Here is a 23,503-nt window from a genome sequence, read left to right on the forward strand (position 1 = left end):
AGCTTCTTGGATTCTTCATGTGTTGCAAAGGTCATAAAGCTGATGGCTAACAGACATGAAGTCTTCATAGGTGTGTAAAATGTAACCAGCGAGCCCTTTGTCCTTTTCCATTAGCTGAGGTGAACAATTAATATGAATCAGGAGCCAGCGTTAACTATTTTCTGCAAGTTTTGTGGGAATGAACAGGTCCCAAGAGACCAAAGTGCAGTTCTCTATAAACCTCTAAGACATCTTCTGCTTTGAGAGCTCTGCCTGGAGGGAGCCAGCAGCACCATGCTATCTCCAGGCCACATCTCTAGGCACCTTATAGCCGCATTAATAATACTTTCTGGACTAATATGTCAACTGGGAGAACCTGTGAAAACAAGACAGAAAAGGGATGCAAACGCCGACCAGTAAGTGGTAGAGATTTGGTAAATTTTATTCAGAGGAATACTGCACCTAAAATCTTAGATGCACATTCATGCAGATAAACGATCTACTGTTCTCTGTTATCAGCTGGGTAAAGGGTGACTGGTATAATATATCTGGAGTCCTGAATTTATCATATCATCACTATTTTACATAAGCTGTTGACTTTAGGTTTACTAGCCCTTTAAAGTGGTTTTGTCACATCAGCAAATGGCATTTATCATGTAGAGAAAGTTAATACAAGGCACTTACTAATGTATTGTGATACTCCATATTGCTTCCTTTGCTGACTGGATTCATTTTTCAATCACATTATACATAGAAACATAGAATGTGTCGGCAGATAAGAACCATTTGGCCCATCTAGTCTGCCCAATATACTGAATACTATGAATAGCCCTTGGCCCTATCTTATATGAAGGATGGCCTTATGCCTATCCCATGCATGCTTAAACTCCCTCACTGTATTTGCAGCTACCACTTCTGCAGGAAGGCTATTCCATGCATCCACTACCCTCTCAGTAACGTAATACTTCCTGATATTACTTTTAAACCTTTGCCCCTCTAATTTAAAACTATGTCCTCTTGTAGCAGTTTTTCTTCTTTTAAATATTCTCTCCTCCTTTACCTTGTTGATTCCCTTTATGTATTTAAAAGTTTCTATCATATCCCCTCTGTCTCGTCTTTCTTCCAAGCTGTACATGTTAAGGTCCTTTAACCTTTCCTGGTAAGTTTTATCCTGCAATCCATGTACCAGTTTAGTAGCTCTTCTCTGAACTCTCTCTAGAGTATCTATATCCTTCTGGAGATATGGTCTCCAGTACTGCGCACAATACTCCAAATGAGGTCTCACTAGTGCTCTGTAGAGCGGCATGAGCGCCTCCCTCTTTCTACTGGTAATGCCTCTCCCTATACACCCAAGCATTCTGCTAGTATTTCCTGCTGCTCTATGACATTGTCTGCCTACCTTTAAGTCTTCTGAAATAATGATCCCTAAATTCCTTTCCTCAGATACTGAGGTTAGGACTGTATCACCGATTTTATATTCTGCTCTTGGGTTTTTACGCCCCAGGTGCATTATCTTGCACTTATCAACATTGAATTTTAGTTGCCAGATTTTTGACCATTCCTCTAGTTTTCCTAAGTCCTTTTCCATTTGGTGTATCCCTCCAACATCAACCCTGTTACAAATCTTTGTGTCATCAGCAAAAAGACACACCTTACCATCGAGGCCTTCTGCAATTTTGCTGATAAAGATATTAAACAATATGGGTCCCAGAACAGATCCGTGAGGTACCCCACTGGTAACAAGACCTTGGTCTGAATATACTCCATTGACTACAACCCTCTGTTGCCTGTCCCTCAGCCACTGCCTAATCCATTTAACAATATGGGAGTCCAAGCCCAAAGACTGCACTTTATTGATAAGCCTTCTATGTGGGACAGTATTAAAAGCCTTACTAAAGTCTAGATAAGCGATGTCTACTGCACCTCCTCCATCTATTATTTTAGTCACCCAATCAAAAAAATCTATAAGATTAGTTTTACATGATCTCCCTGAAGTAAACCCATGCTGTTTTTCATCTTTCAATCCATGGGATTTTAGATGTTCCACAATCCTCGCCTTAAGTATGGTTTCCATTAATTTCCCCACTATTGATGTCAGGCTTACTGGCCTATAGTTGCCCGATTCCTCCCTACTACCTTTCTTGTGAATGGGCACAACATTTGCTAATTTCCAATCTTCTGGGACGACTCCTGTTGCCAGTGATTGGTTAAATAAATCTGTTAATGGTTTTGCTAGTTCACCGCTGAGCTCTTTTAATAGCTTTGGGTGTATCCCATCAGGCCCCTGTGACTTATTTGTATTAATATTAGACAGCTGACTTAGAACCTCTTCCTCTGTAAAGACACATGCATCAAAAGATTCATTAGTCTTTCTCCCTAACTGAGGTCCTTTTCTTTCATTTTCCTTTGTAAAAACTGAACAGAACTATTCATTGAGGCAGTCAGCTAGTTCTTTATCTTCTTCCATATACCTTCCTTCTTTTGTTTTTAATTTGGTAATTCCTTGTTTTAATTTCCTTTTTTCATTTATGTATCTGAAGAATGCCTTATCGCCTTTTTTCACTGACTGAGCTAATTTCTCTTCTGCCTGTGCTTTAGAAGCTCTTATAACTTGTTTGGCCTCTCTCTGCCTAATCCTTTAAATTTGTCTGTCATCCTCGTTTTTTTTTATTTTTATAATTCCTAAATGCTATCTTTTTGTTTTTAATGATTTTGGCCACTTCTGCTGAGTACCACAGTGGTCTCTTCCTTTTTTTGCTTTTACTGACAAGCCTAATGCAATTATCTGTTGCCTTCAATAGTGCCACTTTTAGGTAGTCCCATTTCTCCTTGACTCCATTGAAACTGTTCCAGTCTGATAGGGACTTGTGTACCACTAATCTAATTTTAGAAAAGTCAGTTTTTCTAAAATCTAAAACTTTGTTTTTGTGTGGTGTGACTCAGTCACTGTACTTATAGTAAACCACACTGACTGGTGATCACTAGATCCCAAGCTTTCCCCTACACTACTCATTTCCATGGTTATGACCACCTTGCAATCCAGCAGCAGTGGTTGTGCATGTACACTATGGGAAAAGCACCAGCCTATGTGCTTTTTCCTATAGTGTGCAAGCACGGCCACCGCTGTTGGATTGCAGGGTGGTCGTAACCATGGCAATGAGCAATGCATCATTTTTATTTATTTATTTATTTTACACACGTATATAGCACTACTATATTCCGCAGCGATTTACAGACAGTAGCATCAAGCTGTACCCATTGGGGATCACACTCCCTATCAGTATGCCTTTGGAGTGTGGAAAGAAAACCGGAGTACCTGGAGGAAACCCATGCAAACATGAGGAGAACATACAAACTCCATGCATATGTTGTCCTTGGTCAGATTTGAACCTAGGACCCCAGCCCTGCAAGGTACCAGTGCTAACCACCGAGCCAGCGTGAATCCAGACAGCAAAGGCGGCATGGACAATCACAGTACATTAGTAAGTGCCTTGTATCAACTTTCTCTACATGATAAATGCTATTTGCGGATGTGAGACAAGCCCTTTAAGTAAAGCTAGTCTGGAACTACAAATCCCAGCAAAGCAGAGCAGGGGAATTCAGTGTGATTTTCCATTACCTCAGAAGCAATGTTTAATCTGGAAGTTCTTCTTCTGATCGTAACTCTGTGTTTGCCATTCACCGAACTCTAGCAAAGATCAGTGCAATATAATAAAATCTCTTTTAGTTTATTATACTTTATATTTTATATATTCCTTCTATTATAGGCCCCGAATGTCCTCTGAAAATGGAAATTTAATATTTTCTGTAAGCCAAACGAAAAATATTGAATTCAAAACCAGTTCCTATGGGAAAATTAAAATGAATGATGACGATCTGACTGAACTTCTGTCTCAGGTAACGAGATAATGTTCACTTTCTAATTACCATGAATGCTGCTGAATTATAAGGCTACTTTCACACTTGCGTTCGGAGCGGATCCGTCTGGTATTTGTACAGACGGATCCGCTCCTATAATGCAAACGATGGTATCCGTTCAGACTGAACCGTCTGCATTATATTTTACTAAAAAAGTCTAAGTACAATTTGTATTCAGACGGATCCGTCCAGACTTTACATTGAAAGTCAATGGAGGGCGGATCCGTTTGAAAAATGCACCATATTGTGTCACCTTCGAACGGATCCACCCCCATTGACTTCCATTGTAACTCTGAACGGATCCGTTTGCCTCCGCACGGCCAGGTGGACACCCGCAGTGGCAACTCTAGGAACAATATATAGGGGGGGCACAAAGATACCACAGTCAAAAATGGGGGGGCAAAAACAAAATAAGTATATAGAAATAAGATTACAAAATACGAGAGAATTGCGGTCTGCAGGGATACAGTTATAATAAAACAATTTACTTACAAAAGAAGCTATTGAGTCGTCTGCTGTGCCGTCCTCTGCTTGCTTCCGCGGATTCTTTCCCCTTCTTTCTGTCTCTCGTCAGTGCACAGGCGCACTGTTATGGTGGATCTGTGGAAGACACACTGTTATGGGGGATCTGTGGATGACACATTATGCCTCTCATTAGCCCTCATTATGCCTCTCATCACTCCCATATCAGCCCCCATTATAAGCCCTTATGCCTCATTAGCCCCCATTATTCTTCTTATTAGCCCCATTAGCCCCCATTATGCCTCATTAGCCCACATTATGCCTCATTAGCCCACATTATGCCTCTAATTAGCCCCCATTATGCCTCTTATTAGCCCCCATATGCCTCCAATTAGCTCCATATGCCTCCAATTAGCCCCCATATGCCTTCAATTAGCCCCCATATGCCTCCTATTAGTCCCCAATTAGCCCCCATATGCCTCCAATTAACCCCATATGCCTCCAATTAGCCCCATAGACCCAATATGCCTCCAATTAGCCCCCATATGCCTCCAATTAGCCCCCATATGCCTCCAATTAGCCCCCATATGCCTCCTATTAGCCCCCAATTAGCCCCTATATGCCTCCAATTAGCCCCTATATGCCTCCAATTAGCCCCCATATGCCTCCAATTAGCCCCCATATGCCTCCAATTAGCCCCCATATGCCTCCTATTAGCCCCCAATTAGCCCCTATATGCCTCCAATTAGCCCCTATATGCCTCCAATTAGCCCCCATATGCCTCCAATTAGCCCCCATATGCCTCCAATTAGCCCCCATATGCCTCCAATTAGCCCCATATGCCTTCAATTAACCCCATATGCCTCTAATTAGCCCTATAGACCCCATATGCCTCCAATTAGCCCCCATATGCCTCCAATTAGCCCCCAATTAGCCCCCATATGCCTCCTATTAGCCACCAATTAGCCCCCATATGCCTCAAATTAACCCCATATGCCTCCAATTAGCCCCATAGCCCCCATATGCCTCCAATTAGCCCCCATATGCCTCCAATTAGCCCCCATATGCCTCCAATTATCCCCCAATTATTCCCCATATGCCTCCTATTAGCCCCCAATTAGCCCCTATATGCCTCCAATTAGCCCCTATATGCCTCCAATTAGCCCCCATATGCCTCCAATTAGCCCCCATATGCCTCCAATTAACCCCATATGCCTCCAATTAGCCCCATAGACCCCATATGCCTCCAATTAGCCCCCATATGCCTCCAATTAGCCCCCAATTAGCCCCCATATGCCTCCCATTAGCCCCCAATTAGCCCCCATATGCCTCAAATTAACCCCATATGCCTCCAATTAGCCCCATAGACCCCATATGCCTCCAATTAGCCCCCATATGCCTCCAATTAGCCCCCATATGCCTCCAATTAGCCCCCAATCAGCCCCATATGCCTCCAATTAGCCCCATAGACCCCATATGCCTCCAATTAGCCCCCATATGCCTCCAATTAGCCCCCATATGCCTCCTATTAGCCCCATATGCCTATTAGCCCCCATATGCCTCCAATTAGCCCCCATATGCCTCCAATTAGCCCCCATATGCCTCCTATTAGCCCCATATGCCTCCTATTAGCCCCATATGCCTCCTATTAGCCCCCAAATATGCCTCCAATTAGCCCCCAAATATGCCTCCAAATGCCCCCATATGCCTCCAATTAGCCCCCAAATATGCCTCCAATTAGCCCCCAAATATGCCTCCAATTAGCCCCATATGCCTCCAAATGCCCCCATATGCCTCCTATTAGCCCCCATATGCCTCCTATTAGCCCCATATGCCTCCTATTAGCCCCCATAATGCCCCCAGCAGCCACATTTTTTATAAAATTAAAATAAAAAACACTTACCTCTCCTGCTCCTGGACGGACGCCGCCTGCCATTTTCTCCCTCCTCAGTCGACTGTGCTCTAAACTGGCGCGCACAGCGTGAGGTCACAGAGCGACCTCACGCTGTGCGCAGCCCTGCACAGCCCACAGCCGAGGACCAGGAAGTGGTGAGTACAGAGCGTTCACCACTTCCTGCTCCTTCTGTACTAATTAGCGCTTCCATAATGGAAGCGCTCATTAGTATTCACTCGGAGGAATCAGCGTGGGGGCACCTGGGGGGGCAAGGAACAACATAGGGGGGGCAATTGCCCCCCCTCGCCCCCCTCTAGCGACGCCACTAGACACCCGAATGCTGCAAGCAGCGTTCAGGTGTCCGCCTGCTGAGCGGAGCGGAGCCCAAACGCTGCCAGACTGATGCATTCTGAGCGGATCCGCATCCACTCAGAATGCATTAGGTCTGGACGGATCCGTTCGGGGCCGCTTGTGAGAGCCTTCAAACGGAACTCACAAGCGGAGCCCCGAACGCTAGTGTGAAAGTATATTTATGTGTATATGTCATTGCCATAAGCAGATACTGTATGTCTATGGGCTGCGTCTAATATTGTAGCGAGCAATGGGTTTGGCATTGTAGCTTGCTATATGGGGGTTTCTATGGGCTTCAATCAGACACTGTTGTGGCAACTCTTATGGTGGTACTATTGCTGCCACTAGTAGGAGTAATGTGGTTGGCAGTGTTATGGATACTATGAGGTTCCAAGGCTGGTACTGTTATGGGGGAAGTGTGGACGACTCTTTTAGCTGTACTCTGGTTGGCTCTGTTCTCGTGGTTCTATGGTTGGCTTTGTTATAGCGGTTCTCTGGTTGGCTCTGGTATGATGCTACTGTGTCTGCCTCTGTTACAGTGGTACTGTTGTTGGCTCTGTTATGGTGGTTGGGTTTGGTTTTATGGCATTGTTTGACTTTGGTTTGGTGGTACTGTAGTTAGCTCTATTATGGTGGTTCTATGGTTGGCTCTGTTTTGGTGGTTGCATAGTTGGCTCTGTTATGATGGTTCTGTGGTTGGCTCTGTTATGATGGTTCTATGGTTGGCTCTGTTATGATGGTTCTGTGGTTGGCTCTGTTATGATGGTACTGTAGTTGGCTCTGGTTTGGTGGAATTGTAGTTGCCTCTGCTATGGTGTTGCTATATTTGGCTCTATTATGGTGGTTCTGCGGCTAGCTCTGTTATGGTTGTTTTGCTGTTGGCTCTGCTGTGTTGGCACTGTAGTTGGTTATGTTACAGTGGTACTGTAGTTGGCTCTGAGATGGTGGTTCTGTAATTGGCTCCTTTATGGTGCTACAATAGTTAGCTCTGTTATGATGGCTCTATACCTGGATCTGTCGTACTGATGTTGTAATTGGCTACATTATGGTGCTACTATGGTTGACTCTGTTATGTTGTTCTGTAGTTTACACTGTTATGGTGGTAATTTAGTTGGCTTCAGTATAGTACTACTGTAGTTGACTCTGGTATGATGGTTAGTACACAGTATAGTACTACTGTGGTTGGCTATTGTACAGTGGTACGGTTGGCTTCATTATGGTGCCACTATAGTTGACTCCCCTGTTGTGGTGGTTTTGTAGTTGACTCTTTTGTGGTGATACTGTAGTTGCCTTCACTATGGTGTTACTGTTGTCGGCTCTGCTATGATAGTTCTGTGGCCGGCTCTATTATAGTGGTTCTATAGTTGCCTCTGTTACGTTAGCACTGTTATTGACTCTGTTATAGTGGTACTGTAGATGGCTTCATTATGGTACCATTGTAGTTGGCTCTGTTATGATGGTTCTGTGATTGGCTCTGTTATGGTGGTTCTGTGGTTGGCTCTGTTATGGTGGTTCTGTGGTTGGCTCAATAGTGGCTCTGTAGTTTCCTCCATTTTGGCAGTTGTGTAGGTGCCTTTGTTATGGTGGTTCTGTTCTTGACTCTGTTATAGTGGTACTGTAAATGGTGTTACTGTGGATTCCGCACAGTTTTCAAGCTCTTTACTTGCTATCATTATTTAGGTGAAACATTTACTTATAATGTAACCTGCTGACACACAGCTGTTTTACTGAACCAGTCTTTCTGCAGATATTGTCCCATAGTTTATAATACTGTAACCAACCTTGCATCACTTTTACATGTAGACGCCTCTATCAGCTGGCAGCATGGAAAGAAACGGGCACCATAATGCCAGATACTGTTATCATGGAGGACAGAGATATGGCTGCCACTAATGATTATATAAATATCTCTGTCTTAATTGTTTTTATCACTTCCCTTTGACAGGTATGGAGAAGGCTGCAGTCCTCTCCTCCCAGACACGTTCCTTAAAGGGACACTTACATTAGAAAAGAGTATTTTTTTAACTCAATTTTCATAGAAAACGTATTTTTTTTTAGACTTGGCTGTTTTTCTTTTTCATTTTGGCAGTACTGTTCCATTGAAAATTACATACAAAATAACCCTCCCATTATCCCCTCCATCCTTAGCAGAGAAGCAGACTGCTGGTTTTATCGTATCCGGGATAGCCAGATCCAGGTCGGGGGATATTAGGATCCCCATTCACTACATGGAATCCATTGTGTTCCTGGCAGGTTTCTGCTGGAAAAATACTGCAGCATGCAGCATGCAGCATTTTTTTCCGTCAGAAAGTCAGCATTCTCGCCGGACAGCTAATGGTTACCATTATAGTGAATAGGGATCCACTAGGCTTCCGAGGGTGTCTGGCTATGCTGGGTTTGGTAATTCTTGTAGTCTGCTCCTCTTCCAGAACAGACTACTGGATTTACCAAATGCAGATGTGGACACAACCTAACATTTCACACAACTTTGCACAAAGCATCAAGACACTTTGTAATATATCTTATCAGAGAGAAATGTCTAGTCCTTCTGTTATCAGCTGTTTGCCCTCCCCCCTCTTGCTAAATGCTTTTCTCTATGAAATTTCTCTTGAAACCAACTAAGATGGAGGAGCTGACTGAAGGATCAGATTATACATGTCCGTACAAGTTTATGGAGAGGGGAAGGGGGAAGGTGAGCAGGAACTTTAAGACAGTCACAGAGAGATTGCATGAACAGTTTCTGTCTCAGCCCAAGTACTATATTCACATCCATGCAGGTCAGTACCTCTCTGTAATGTCCTCCATGATCCTGGGGCTGCTTCTGAGTAAGAGAAGGTTAGCAGGCAGATTCTCCTCTACTTTCTGTGGGCAGTGTATGGGAGCTTGTCTCCACCCACAATCTCTGGGAAAACACAAACTAAAGATATATCATACAGAGGGGTAAACTGCCAAAACCAATCTCAGATACAAGTCATATAATGGACAGAAATATAGTGTTATTACTGATATACACCGAGTGTACTATTGATTAATGCAAAGTTTGTAAGTTTAGGTAAGCTGTAAAGAGCGAGGAAAGGAAGTACTGTAGAATACATAGAGTGACCTTAAAAAATTATATCCAGAAAACCTCCAGCTGTTTTTTATAAAAAGAACTACATAAAGTATTCACAAATAGGCTATTAATAAGTGATACAAAAATTGATGGAAATGTCCCTTTAAGGTGAACCTGTCACCATGAAATGCAGAGCAGGAGAAGCTGAGCAGATTGATGCATGGTCTATGAGAAGAGACTCTCATCTCTGCTCTTTCTCTGCATTGGAGTCAAGGAGGAGGTGGTATCAGTGATAGACAGCATTCCCTGTATGACTGTGCATATAGCGTTGCCTGTCAATCACTGATAGGACCGCCCATTGGACTCCTAAGCAGTGAAAGATCAGAGATTTAAATGATGAAACTACAAGTTACACAGAATATTTTACCACAAAACAATATATCAATCTGCTCAGCTTCTCCTGGTCCATAACATGCTGCCTGCAGATAGGACATCACAACATGATGGGTTCCCTTTAACAATCAACATAGGCAAAGAAGCCTTCTTGAAGTGATGTGATCTGTGGGGAAGGATTTTCAGCTGTCCATATCTCCCAATTTTCTGAACATTTTGAAGGTTGAGGACACCATGGACGCTTGGGCCTCATACACATGACCGTATTATGGCTCATTTTTGTATGAAGCCATTATCGGGCTCATATAGAGTTGCACAATGCAATTTTTTTATGCTGTCTGTCTGGAGATAAGCAGAACCAGAGCTGTCTGGCGACCACTAATCTATTTTTCTTTTCTTTTTTATAGTATGGATACATTTTTTGTGATTTTTTTTGCAAAACTCCTAATACTATTCACTTTTATTTCTAGATACATAAAAATAAAGAAGAAATTGCTGCATTAAAAGTCAGTGTTCTTGGAAATAATCAGACTGTTACAAACCAAATTGCTCGACTCGACAGCAAGGTGCGTGGTTATTACTGATGTTGCTTTGACAATTGATGTTATGTGGTTAATATAATTCAAAAGCTTCCCATTCCTTGCATTGTATACCTTTACTGCATCGAGCTTTAATCTTGCAAGGGACAAAGGCCATATTCATAAAAGTATTTTAGGGTTTCATGCAAGCTCTGAGCTCTACATAGACACAAGCATCCATACAAGTTTATGGGTCTTATTGTAACTCTGTATGTCTCCAAGTCAAGTGAATGAAACGAAGCTTCAGTAGAAGGCGAAAAATTTAGCAAGTACTGCAATGAAGGGGCCAAAGCTGGTGCATCCTCATTCTGTTGATCTATGGGGGTCCTGGGGATGGGAACACATTGAGGATAGCCATCAATAATAAAGCCTCTGTCCTTTTGCATGCATTACTCTCATCACCTGTTAATTTTTTTCCCCTAGTTAATTGATATTGAAAATCGAGTTCAACAACTGCAAGAGGTAAGATATTAATGAGCGTAAACGACACTACTGGAAAATGAAAAAAATTAAAAATAATCTGGAAAACCTAATGTGATTGAGCTGAGACTGACAAAGTATAAACTGCTAGTGGTTCTCCATCAGTGATCACACAAGGCGGTGCCCCCTTTATTTTGGGTTCTGCAGCAGGGTATATGATAAAGCAGGGTCACATTAATAATGGGTGGCATCTCCCCTTGCTGTGATATAGGCGGCCACTCTGGCATTGTGATGGTCATACAGATGCTGGATATCCTCCTAAGATATGTCATTCAAAGCTCTTTCATCTTGGACCCGTAGTTCAGCCAAGGTGGTTGCTGGTTGCTGTGCATGGGAGATCCTTCAACCAAACCAGTCCCAAACAGTCTCGATGGGTGGGAGATCTAGTGATCAAGCTGGCCAAGAGAGCTGATGGATGTCCTACAGAGCATATTGTGTAGTGTAGGCAGTGTGTGTGTGAACGTTATCTTGTTGGAACACCACATCTCATAAGACTGGTTCCACAATGTTCTGGACATACCAAAGGCTGGTCAATGTGCCCTCCACCAATACTAGATGGGAACAGCCATGGCATCTAATGGTACTATACACCATGACACTTGGTCTTGGTCCTGTATGTCTCCATACTATGCCTAATGGCAGTAGGTCTTCTCCAGCCCTCCTGAGAACTCTGATGCTGCCATCAATGGCAAAGAATAGCATTAAGCAATGAAAGCAGGTTCTGCCTTGGTACTAATGATGGCCATATCAGAGTTTAGGTCGGAATAAGCATCAGATGCATTCATAGAGCAGGTGACGGATCAATACAACGATCTTGGTCCATTATCTGTTTTCTATGTGATATGTAGAAATCAGGTAGAAATTACGTACATGAGGCTATTGCAGGGGGAATGTATTATTACTGTACACGGTGCCCATTGGAATAAAGGGTCTTCTCTACTACATCAGGAGCCACTGGTACCTGTTGCTCCAATAGACTGGAGGAGGGGGGGGGGGGCAGTATTGCTCTCTGACCATAAACTCCCATCCATTGCAACTGCCATAAAGAAGCAACGATACAGGAAGGAAATGTGTGCATCCAATATGGCCTCCCTAGAGAATCCCCATATTATTATGTATTATTCTACCTCTCCTTCTAGCATGTCAGAGAAGCAAACTTACTTTTATTTTTTTATTACAGAAAATCAGCCGGAAGGCGTGCAATAGTAATCCCTGCCAGTATTCCGGAACGTGCCTCAATCTCTTGGATTCCTTCTTTTGTCTGTGCTCCAGTAACTGGCAGGTAATGACCAAACCGGTGTCAAATTAAAAAAATTCTTGGGACATTTCTTCTTGGAAAGGCAGTTGTGTGTATTTAAGACAAATGACAGAGCAGAAAATTCAGGCAAACATGGCAATGGTAACATTTCTCTCGAACAATAGATTCTTATACCCCAGATGATGAAGCCGTATCTGCAGTACCCCAGATCTGGGGGTATCTGCAGATGTATTTTATATAGTTATGTATTGTTATGTATTGGAATTTTATGTTTTGGCAGTAAGTTCTAGTAGGAAATATGGTTGGCAGGAACAGGTCTAACCACCCTGTTCCTTCCTTCTTGGTAGGTGTGGGCTGTTTCTGCTTCCTGCCAGGACGGGAGTTACTGTTTAGATACAGAGAGGAGAGGAAGCACATATCAGAGCTCCTGCTCCTGGTAGAATTTCTCCAGATAAACCTACTTGAGTGAGCCTCAAACAAATACTTGAGAAACAAGTAAGGTGAGGGACTATGGCTCAGACACCCATCACCTATAATAGTACTAGGCCAGTTAAAGCTCAAGTCTAGACCTCAAAGTGAACACCTATACTCACAAGTGCTAAGTTGTATCCATCCAACCTGTCTCATACTCCTTACTGGTGCCAGAACAGTCACTTTGAATCCGCTGCTATTGAAAGTACCTGAAGTTATACATTGCACTTAGGAAAAAGAGACTCCTATACTGTATGTTCACTCTTGGTCTCATTCTTCAAAACTAAATTTCCTCTGCACCGGCTCCTCAGGGGCTCACTGCATATCATTCAAATAGACACCAATGTCTTTTCATACATTACATCATTGTTACATTATTATTTATTCACATGATGACCTCAGCACACAGGGCCGTCTTTAATATTGATTGGACCCTGGGCAAAAACGTACTTGGGCCCCCTGGATCCCGCCTTCCCACACCCTAGCAGGCAATCACGTCCTCCACCACAACACACACACAAAAAATCCACACATCTGGTAGAGTCCAGTGAATGTAAATACTTCCAGTTCTGAAGATTCCAGCGGTTCAGGAACAGTGCTCTGGGCAGCTGGGCACCGCTCTGCAGGAGGGAGACCAGGGCTCGGCTCACCCTAGTGTTACAGTGCACCCCAGCACCCCACAGTATGCAGTATAGCACCCTATAGTATACAGCACCACACAGTGTGCAGTATAGCACCCAACACTATACAGTACCCCACAGTATATAGTAGAGCAGTATAGCAGCCCACAGTATACAGAACCCCACAGTATACAACACCTCACAGTATACAGTAGAGCAGTATAGCACCTCACCGTATACAGCACCCCAAACTATACAGTCATGTGAAAAAATTAGGACACCCTTTGAAAGCATGTGGTTTTTTGTAACATTTTTAATAAAAGGTTATTTCATCTCCGTTTCAACAATACAGAGAGATTAAAGTAATCCAACTAAACAAAGAAAACTGAAGAAAAGTCTTTTCAAGATCTTCTGTAAATGTCATTCTACAAAAATGCCTATTCTAACTGAGGAAAAAGATAGGACACCCTCACATGTATTCCCTCTTAAATTGGCTCAGATCTCACACAGGTATATCACACCAGGTGCACATAATTAGTAGATCGTTACTCTGCATGTTGAATGAGGCTTGCCCTATTTAAACCTCAGACATTTAGTTTGGTGTGCTCCTGACTGTTGAAGTGAGAGTGAGCACCATGGTGAGAGCAAAAGAGCTGTCAGAGGACTTCAGAAAAAAGATTGTAGCAGCCTATGAGTCTGGGAAGGGATTTAAAAAGATCTCAAAAGATTTTGAAATCAGCCATTCCACTGTCCGGAAGATAGTCTACAAGTGGAGGGCTTTCAAAACAACTGCCAACATGCCCAGGACTGGTCGCCCCAGCAAGTTCACCCCAAGAGCAGACCGCAAGATGCTAAAAGAGGTCTCCAAAAACCCTAAAGTGTCATCTCGAGAACTACAGCAGGCTCTGGCTACTGTTGATGTAGAAGTACATGCCTCTACAATCAGAAAGAGACTGTACAAGTTTAACTTGCATGGGAGGTGTGCAAGGAGGAAACCTTTGCTTTCCAAGAGAAACATCGAGGCCAGACTGACATTTGCCAGAGATAAAGTTGACAAAGACCAGGACTTCTGGAATAATGTTCTTTGGACAGATGAGTCCAAAATTGAATTATTTGGACACAACAGCAGAGGACATGTTTGGCGTAAACCAAACACAGCATTCCAAGAAAAGAACCTCATACCAACTGTGAAGCATGGAGGTGGAAGTGTCATGGTTTGGGGCTGCTTTGCTGCAGCAGGACCTGGTCAGCTCACCATCATAGAATCCACGATGAATTCTACTGTGTATCAGAAGGTGCTTGAAGAACATGTGAGACCATCAGTTAGAAAATTAAAGCTGAAGCGGAACTGGACCATGCAACATGACAATGACCCAAAACATACTAGTAAATCAACCAAAGATTGGCTGAAAAAGAAGAAATGGAGAGTCCTGGAATGGCCAAGTCAAAGTCCAGATTTGAATCCCATTGAGATGCTGTGGGGTGACTTGAAAAGGGCTGTACGTGCAAGAAACCCCTCAAACATCTCACAGCTGAAAAAGTTCTGCATTGAGGAGTGGGGTAAAATTTCCTCAGACCGATGTCGAAGACTGGTAGATGGCTACAAGAACCGTCTCACTGCAGTTATTTCAGCCAAAGGAGGTAACACTCGCTATTAGGGGCAAGGGTGTCCTATCTTTTTCCTCAGTTAGAATAGGCATTTTTGTAGAATGACATTTACAGAAGATCTTGAAAAGACTTTTCTTCAGTTTTCTTTGTTTAGTCGGATTACTTTAATCTCTCTGTATTGTTGAAACGGAGATGAAATAACCTTTTATTAAAAATGTTACAAAAAACCACATGCTTTCAAAGGGTGTCCTAATTTTTTCACATGACTGTACATGATAGAGCACCCCACACTATACAGCCCCTCACACTATACAGTACAGCAGTATAGCACTCCACACTATACAGCACCCACAGTATACAGTATACAGCCCCCCACAGTATACAGTACAGCAATATAGCACTCCAGGCCCCCCCACAGTTTACAGGCCCCCTCACAGTATACAGCCCCCCACACAGTATACAGACCCCCACACAGTATACAGCCCCCACACAGTATACAGCCCCCCCACACAGTATACAGCTCCCCAGTATACAGCCCCCCACACAGTATACAGCCCCCCACACAGTATACAGCCCCCCCACCACACACAGTATACATGCCCCCCACACTATACATGCCCCCCACACTATACATGCCCCCCACACTATACAGGCCCCCCACACTATACAGGCCCCCCACAGTATACAGGCCCCCCACAGTATACAGGCCCCCCCACAGTATACAGCCCCCCACAGTATACAGGCCCCCACAGTATACAGAACCCCACTATACAGTAGTTTACAGTATATTAGCATTAGCATAACAGCCCCAGTCACCTTTTCCTGATGTAATCTTCACAAAAAAAGCTCCACAGTTAAGGCAAACTTCTCCTGCAACACTCAAGGACCTGTGATGACCTCATAGCCATGTGACCAGTAATATTGCTAGTTTACTGGTCACATGGTGATGATGTCATTAAGGTCCTAGATCACAGCTCTCACAGACACAGTACGCTGGCTGGAGTGCCGGCAGGCATGGCATAGCAGCACCCCCTGTGTTGGCATGGCAACTCCCCATGTGTAGCTGACAGCCTGACACCCGGGGCAGTGGCTAGCAGGGCTCAAGAGGCAGCTACCTTGGGCCCCTCAGGAGCAACTGGGCCCGGGGCAGCTGCCCCTTTGGTAAAGACGGCCCTGTCAGCACATCAGTATGCATAAGGGAAGCTACACCTCCTGTATACTTAGCGATTCTTCATGGGACAAAAGTTCTGCTACATTACCAACCACTAACATTAAAGTGGTTATCCAACGTCTCCAACAGCCCCCCCCCCCCATGTGCCAGGCCCCTCACAGGTAATATACTTACCCCACTCCACGCTTCCTGCGCCGCTCCTGGACCCCGCACCGCCACTGTTATTTCCTGTAAACAGATGAAAACGTCCGTTGTTGGGGGCCAATGGCAGATAGGGACGAGCCTCCCTGGCGACACCTGCTCGTCCCCGTCCCCGCCTTCCGTTGGCTGCTCCCCCCCGACACCGGGTGTTTTCATCCGTGTACAGGAAGAAGCAGCGGCGGAGCGGGGACCAGTAGCGGCGCAGAGAAGTATATTACCTGTGGGAGGAATGGCATATGGGAGGGGGGCTGTTGGAGACGCTGGATAACCTCTTTAATATATGATTCTTAATTGGCTAAACGTTTGTCAGCACATATGAACATGAATGTCTAATGTATATTAACCTTTGATCTCATCTTCACTAAATACATGCATTGGTCATAAAATACAAGATTTGTCAATACACGATAATACATTTCAACCCACAATTCTAGAAGACGCAACAGAACGTGTTAATCTGTCACTAAGACTCCATGGTCTCATGGCTAGTCGTAATCAGAAAAGATATGTTTTAAAGGACATCTGTCAGCAGATTTGTAGCTATGACACTGGCTGACCTGTTACATGTGCTCTTGGCAGCTGAAGGCATCTGTGTTGGTCCCATGTTCATATGTGTCCACATTGCTGAGAAAAATTATGTTTTATTTATATGCAAATGAGCCTCTAGGAGCAACGGGGGCGTTGCCGTTACACCTCTTTCTGCCACTCCCGCTCCCTCTGCACTTTGATAGGGTAAGGCCGTGTAAATGTGACCATGTCTGCCCCTGTCAATCAAAGTGAAGAGGGTGCGGTAGTTGCATACCACTACGAAGAGCTTCCACGGGCTTCCGATCCGTGCATCCGCTCCGCACCGCTCTGTATCTTAAGAATTGCCGACCCATTCAAGTCAATGGGTCCGCATTCATGATATGGTGTGCACACGGCTGGTGCCCGTATATATTGAGGACCCGCTGTTTGGGGTCCGCAGTACAGGCACAGGGTATACACGCTCGTGTGCATGAGCCCCAACAAGAACACAGAATTATTCACTAATAACCAAGCAATTTTTTTCACTTAAACTCTTTGCCAAACTTTGAGGTAGGAATATAAGGGGAACACAAGATGTCAGACCAAAGCACCATGGAGAATTCTCAAATAAGGCCTTATTACAATTTTTCAATTTTATTTTAGGGCTCAGAGTGGAATAAAAATGCAAGAAGTCATATTTACCTCCTCTGATCCCCTGCTACCCCCTTTCCAATATTCCCTGAGTCCCTGCTGGTCTCTGATTCCTGGTCCCTCTCGATACACGGGAAATGCCTACTCAGCCAATCACTGGCTGAGAATGATCACCGATGCAGCTAGTGATTGGCTGAGCGAGCATTTCCTGGGTGTCAACAGGAACCAGAGACCTAAGGGGACACGGGGAGCATGAGAACAGCGGTGGTGGGGGATCAGTGGAGGTAAGTAGAACTTCTTGCATTTTTATCCCACTCTGAGCCTTAAAAAAATTTGATCGGCTGGAGAACCCCTTTAAAGATCATTACAAAATTAACTAATATTTCAAATCAAGTTCAAAACATATTTTTAAAGGTATTTTGGTGACTTTTTACATTTTCAATGGCATTATATCTATAAAAAACATCCTGCAGTTTTTTTCTGCTGGCGAATGGGTTTCACAATAGGTTGACACATCCTACTCTGTGCACCTCACTTCTCACAGTTGTCTCATTATCGCAGTATGCAATGTGTCGGCACTGCGGATGTAGTGTGTCGGTGCACGTGTCCCAGGATTGGTGTCCAATACCATAATAATGGCAAAGGATCGGCACTCACTTTGGATTTCTTGCAAAGTATTTCTTTATTGCCACATTTGCATCTTCCATGTAATAACAGTTCTGGAGCATCTATTGGAATAACTCTGTGTCGTTCCTCTATTACTCCTACTAGAAGTTATTAAGGATTTGCTAGAAGTTTGCAATGAAGGTCCAGATGGGTGTTGCCAGTTGGGAGTGTGTCCCTGCACAGTTTGACTTCATGCATTCAGTGCTGCCAGTATCAGACTGTGCAAGGGGCACACACCCCAACTAGTAAGGTGGACCTTCATTGCAAACTTCCTTAATATCTTCTAGTTGGAGTAATGGAGGAATAGTACAAAACAGAGTCATAAGAGTAGATGCTCGAGAATTGTTATTACATGGGGAATACAAGTAGTTACTACAACAGACATGTCAGGAGAGGCGATAGCTTCTCTAGAAAGGTCTCATCATCATTGTAGGCTTCTAGGTGCTTCAGTCTTGTTTGCGTGGAGTGTTTGACCAAGGATAATAACCTAAAGGGAAGAACGAAGAATATATAACTGAAACAAAATTATGTCCTTTCAAGTGGCTCCATACACATCATCTACATTACTCTTCTATTATGTTACTCATCACATGAATGATGCTCTGGAGCATAGTCTCATGAGCATCCATCAAGGAGCAGTCCCCACATATCTCCATGTACAACGTGACCATGACATTGCATTTTAGGAGCATGTGGTGCCATCTGATGATTTCATAAGTCGTGCTACCATCTTCATGCAAGAACCCCCCACAATGGGGGGAATTTATCAAGTGGTGTCAAAAAGTCTTAGTGTTTTCTGCAGGCACCACTTGTGCAAAACATTTGCGACTTTTTAGGGTTTTACACCAAGCTCACCACTTTTTGGAAAAGTTGGCATGACATGGGCAGTTTTTAGCAGGGCGGGGCAAATTTACTATAATTTGAAAATTGATGAAATTGGTGAAATTCTAACCAAATGTGCACTCGCTCATAGCAGGTGGAGACTTGACATTCTGGTGCACAGAGGGCCAAAGACGCTAAGTTACTGAGGGTTCTGCACTTCTTAGAACATTAGGAACATCTGACTGCAGTGCAAGCTGGATCAAGACTGGAGTATGAAAGGCCCCCTTAATAGACCACTCATTTTCATATTCCCTATTAGGGTATTTTGGGTTAATTGAGGAGGTTCCTCTGTTTAGGAGCCTCTTCTCTTGATCGGAAGGATGAGTGGTTTCAAAGAGCGTCTCTTATTCTGGAGTACCTTTCCAGTCCTGCATTACACAATCATCCAACTGATTTGGATAGGCACTGTGTGATGCTTCACTTCCCCTATGGTGGTGCTGCAGGGAAATTGAACACTTAGTGCTTGGTTCCTCCACAGACCTGATCACTGGGGATCCCACCAGGAGTGTTCTGCTTATTGTAAAGGGACCCTACAAACACATAGGACATGTCCAAAGCGGAGAACCACCCTGAAAAAGTATTGTCCATGACTACTCCATCTTCGGAAGGGTTTTTCTGGGCCTTTGATATTGATCATGGCTTGTCCTTAGGATACGGCACCAGTAGCAGATTGGTAGGGATCCAACTCCCAGTACACCCTCTGATTAGCTGATCGAAGGAGCCGTGGCACTCTGGTGAGGGCGACATCCCCTGCATTGTTTACCAGGCACATTTTTTAATGGGTGTGCATGGTACTGCATCTGGGTCCTGTCCACTTGAGCTGCAGTACCAGACACAGCCACTATAAAATATATGGCGCTGTACCTGGTAAAAAGTTTAAGGGGTTGTCCCATCACAGACAATGAAGGTGTATCACTAGGATATGCCCCAATTGTTTGATAGGTGTGGGTCCCATCTCTGGGACCCGCATCTACACCGAGAATGGAACGGGGAAAGGTGGCAGCCGCCCTCCATTCATTTATTGTGGGGTCGCCGAAAATATCCGAACGCTGGCTCGGCTATTTCCGTCGGCCCTATAGAAATGAATGGGAATGGTAGCTGCGCAAGCGTGGAGCGCTCCCATTCACTTGCATGGGGAGAGCACTTGGCGATGGCCGTAACCAGGGAAATCCGGGGTCCTCCAGGCACCATTCTCCCCGCTCCATTCTCGGCGTGGTTCTCCTAGTGATAATCCCTTATTGTCTATGATGAGACAATCCCTTTAAGGGGGGGGGGGGGTGCGTAGCTCACTACGAAAATGTTCATTACTGGTATTAAAATATAGATTAAAAAATTAATTTCTAACTCTGTAAATGAAAAAAGTTAAAAAAATTTGAAAAAGCATATACTCAATATACATTAAAAAAACAAAGAAAACAATGGATTCAATCAAAATCTAAAGTGCATATAAAAAAAAAACACATGAAGTTATACAGTATACACACCAAAATGTTACACCTTGTTCCAAAATCCTGTGGGGAGGGGAAGCCATCATTGCAACTAATGTGCTGCTCGCTTACCTTATCGCCCCCCCCCCCCCCCCCCCCGGTTATGTGTGGGGCACCTCTCAAAGAAAAGTTAAAGTTTCTGAACCAAAAAACATTGGGGGGGGGGGGAGGGGGCTCTGACCCATGTAATCTATATTGTCTCTACATTATTAAGGGGCAAACCTGTGCTGAGGATGTGAATGAATGTCAGCTTTATGGCGGGACGGCGCTCGGTTGTCAGAATGGAGCGTTGTGTGAGAACACACCTGGAAGTTACAGGTAAATCCTTCTATAACAACATATAGGTTGATAATTTAACAGGGTTTTCCAGTTTGCACTAACTTTATTTAAAATCATAATTTATAAAGTATGCTGTAATTCTGTAATGTATTTCTTTTATCTTTATTGCTCCTATCTCCCATTTTGGGCTGTGGTCACATGACCATGCAGCTTTTTCTTAAATCCTGTGATGTTATGTCCATGGAAAGGACAGTGATAGGGGAGTGTCTATGTATCTAGCTAGATGGGAGGAGCTATAAACTAGCTGGGCGTTGTTAGGGGCGGTGCTGGAGGTGTGGCAGAGAAAGGAGAAGTGCATCATGGGTTTGGTTGGATACAGGAAGTACTACATTCATAATGGAAATAAACCAAAAGGGTTGGTTTACATGGTGAAAATGAAGGAATGAAACAAAAAAGAACATGAGGAAGATGGGGTAAACAACTGCATGAGCATATCTGTTAAAAAATCATTATAATCCCTGAAACCCCTTTAAGATTATGCCGTCTTTGCTATATTTTGCTATTTTATATCATCTTGAACATTATATTGCATTGGTGTCCTACAGGTGCTCCTGTACTCCAGAGTGGTATGGTCCACAGTGTACCTCCAAGTATGATGACTGTAAGGCCGGCTCTCTTGACCTTTGCGTACATGGGAAATGTATAGATTTGGACAGAATACAACAAGATCAGGTTAGTGGTGAGCCACAGGCCGTGAAATGGATAAAATAGGTAAAACTGAAGGTAACTGTAATATATACTGTATTATAATGGCATACCTTAAATTGGGATATAACCAAATTCACTAATGGTGAATATCCATCTGATGCTCATCACCTCACTGGGGATTTGTACAAAAGGGCTGCTGTAATGGCTGACAGTGAATTGTGACAACCCCTGTTCTGTTTACTCATGGTAGATGCTTGAGTGTTACACAGGACATTGAGTGAAATGCTCATGAGTTCTGCTTCCCTCGCCCACTTATAGAGAAAGCCTGTTAGTCCTACTTCCCTTGTCCACCCATAGTGAAAGCCTGTAAGTCCTGCTTCATCTATCTACCCATAGAAAAAGCATGTGAGTCCTGCTTCCCCCATCCACTCATAGAGAAAGCCTGTGAGTCCTGCTTCATCTATCTACCCATAGAAAAAGCATGTGAGTCCTGCTTCCCCCATCCACTCATAGAGAAAGCCTGTGAGTCCTGCTTCCCCCACCCACTCATAGAGAAAGCCTGTGAGTCCTGCTTCATCCACCTAACCATAGAAACAGCCTGTGAGTCCTGCCTCCCCCACCAACTCATAGAGAAAGCCTGTGAGTCCTGCTTCATCCACCTAACCATAGAAACAGCCTGTGAGTCCTGCCTCCCCCACCCACTCATAGAGAAAGCCTGTGAGTCCTGCTTCCCTCATCCACTCATAAAGAAAGCCTGTGAGTCCTGCTTCCCTTGCCCACCTAGAGAAAGCCTGTAAATCCTGCTCCCCCCATCCACTCATAGAGAAAGCCCGTGAGTCCTGCTTCCCCCATCCACTCATAAAGAAAGCCTGTGAGTCTTGCTTCATCCACCTACCCATAGAAACAGCCTGTGAGTCCTGCCTTCCTTGTCCACCCATATAAAAAGCATGTGAGTCCAGCTTCCCTTGTCCACCCAGAGAAAGCCTGTGAGTCCTGCTTCCCCCATCCACCCATAAAGAAAGCCTGTGAGTCCTGCTTCATCCACCTACCCATAGAAAAAGCCTGTGAGTCCTGCTTCCCATGTCCACCTATAGTGAAAGCCTGTGAGTCCTGCTTCCCTCCCCCATAGAGAAAACATGTGTGACTCTTGCTTCCCTTTTCCACCCATAGAGAATGCCTGTGAGTCCTTCACATCACATGCTCTCATAGTGAATGTCTGTGAGTCCTGCTTCTTCCGTCCACTCCTAGGGATTGACAGCTTTTCTTATGTGAGTTTCTGCTCAGGAAGAGTCGTCAACCACTTTTTGTGGTTGGGACCTGCAGGACTTACAGACTTTCTCTATGAGCAGGTGGGACCTGCAGGACTTACAGGGTTTCTCTATGAGCAGGTGGCACCTGCAGGACTCACAGGCTTTTTCTATGAGTCCTGGCAAAATAAACACAGCGTTTTTCCATGAAAATACTGAATCACATAATAGTAAACTATATACCCCTCAGCTCGGCATCTTCCCCTCTATCCTATACTGCCCCCAAATAGGGGATGTGGCAGAGCTACCATCGAATAAATCTGTATTGTAAGGGCAGTTATAGTAAATAATATTTACATATTTGTAATAAATACATAAAATATATTTTATAAAAGTTATATTTTATGGAATCTGTATAATATTTTCTAATGACATTGCAGCCCAGGTACAGCTGTGTGTGCGACACAGGATGGACAACGCCGAGTGGAAGTTCTGCCTGTACAGAAGATATCGATGAATGTTCTCTGGACAATCCTCCCTGCTCCCAGAATCCTCCAGTGCAGTGTTACAATACAATATCTTCCTTTACCTGTGGACCTTGCCCAGGAGGTATTGTCATACCTCTTAATTGGGAACACTG

The 23,503-nt window shown here is 44.0% G+C and overlaps 1 protein-coding gene across 1 annotated transcript in view; it reads left to right on the forward strand.

The window, feature by feature from the left end:
- Positions 1 to 226: 226 nt before the first annotated feature.
- Positions 227 to 23,503, forward strand: part of CUBN (cubilin) — a 231,021-nt gene continuing 207,744 nt past the window's right edge. The window contains 8 exon segments of the mRNA XM_044294650.1: positions 227 to 395; positions 3,747 to 3,876; positions 10,520 to 10,615; positions 11,051 to 11,089; positions 12,288 to 12,389; positions 20,844 to 20,947; positions 21,514 to 21,640; positions 23,304 to 23,472. Of these exon segments, the coding sequence (XP_044150585.1) occupies positions 274 to 395; positions 3,747 to 3,876; positions 10,520 to 10,615; positions 11,051 to 11,089; positions 12,288 to 12,389; positions 20,844 to 20,947; positions 21,514 to 21,640; positions 23,304 to 23,472 (889 nt within the window). The 5' untranslated portion in view covers positions 227 to 273.

This window comes from Bufo gargarizans, chromosome 5 (genome assembly GCF_014858855.1).
Source record: "Bufo gargarizans isolate SCDJY-AF-19 chromosome 5, ASM1485885v1, whole genome shotgun sequence".
Taxonomy (NCBI): Eukaryota; Metazoa; Chordata; class Amphibia; order Anura; family Bufonidae; genus Bufo; species Bufo gargarizans.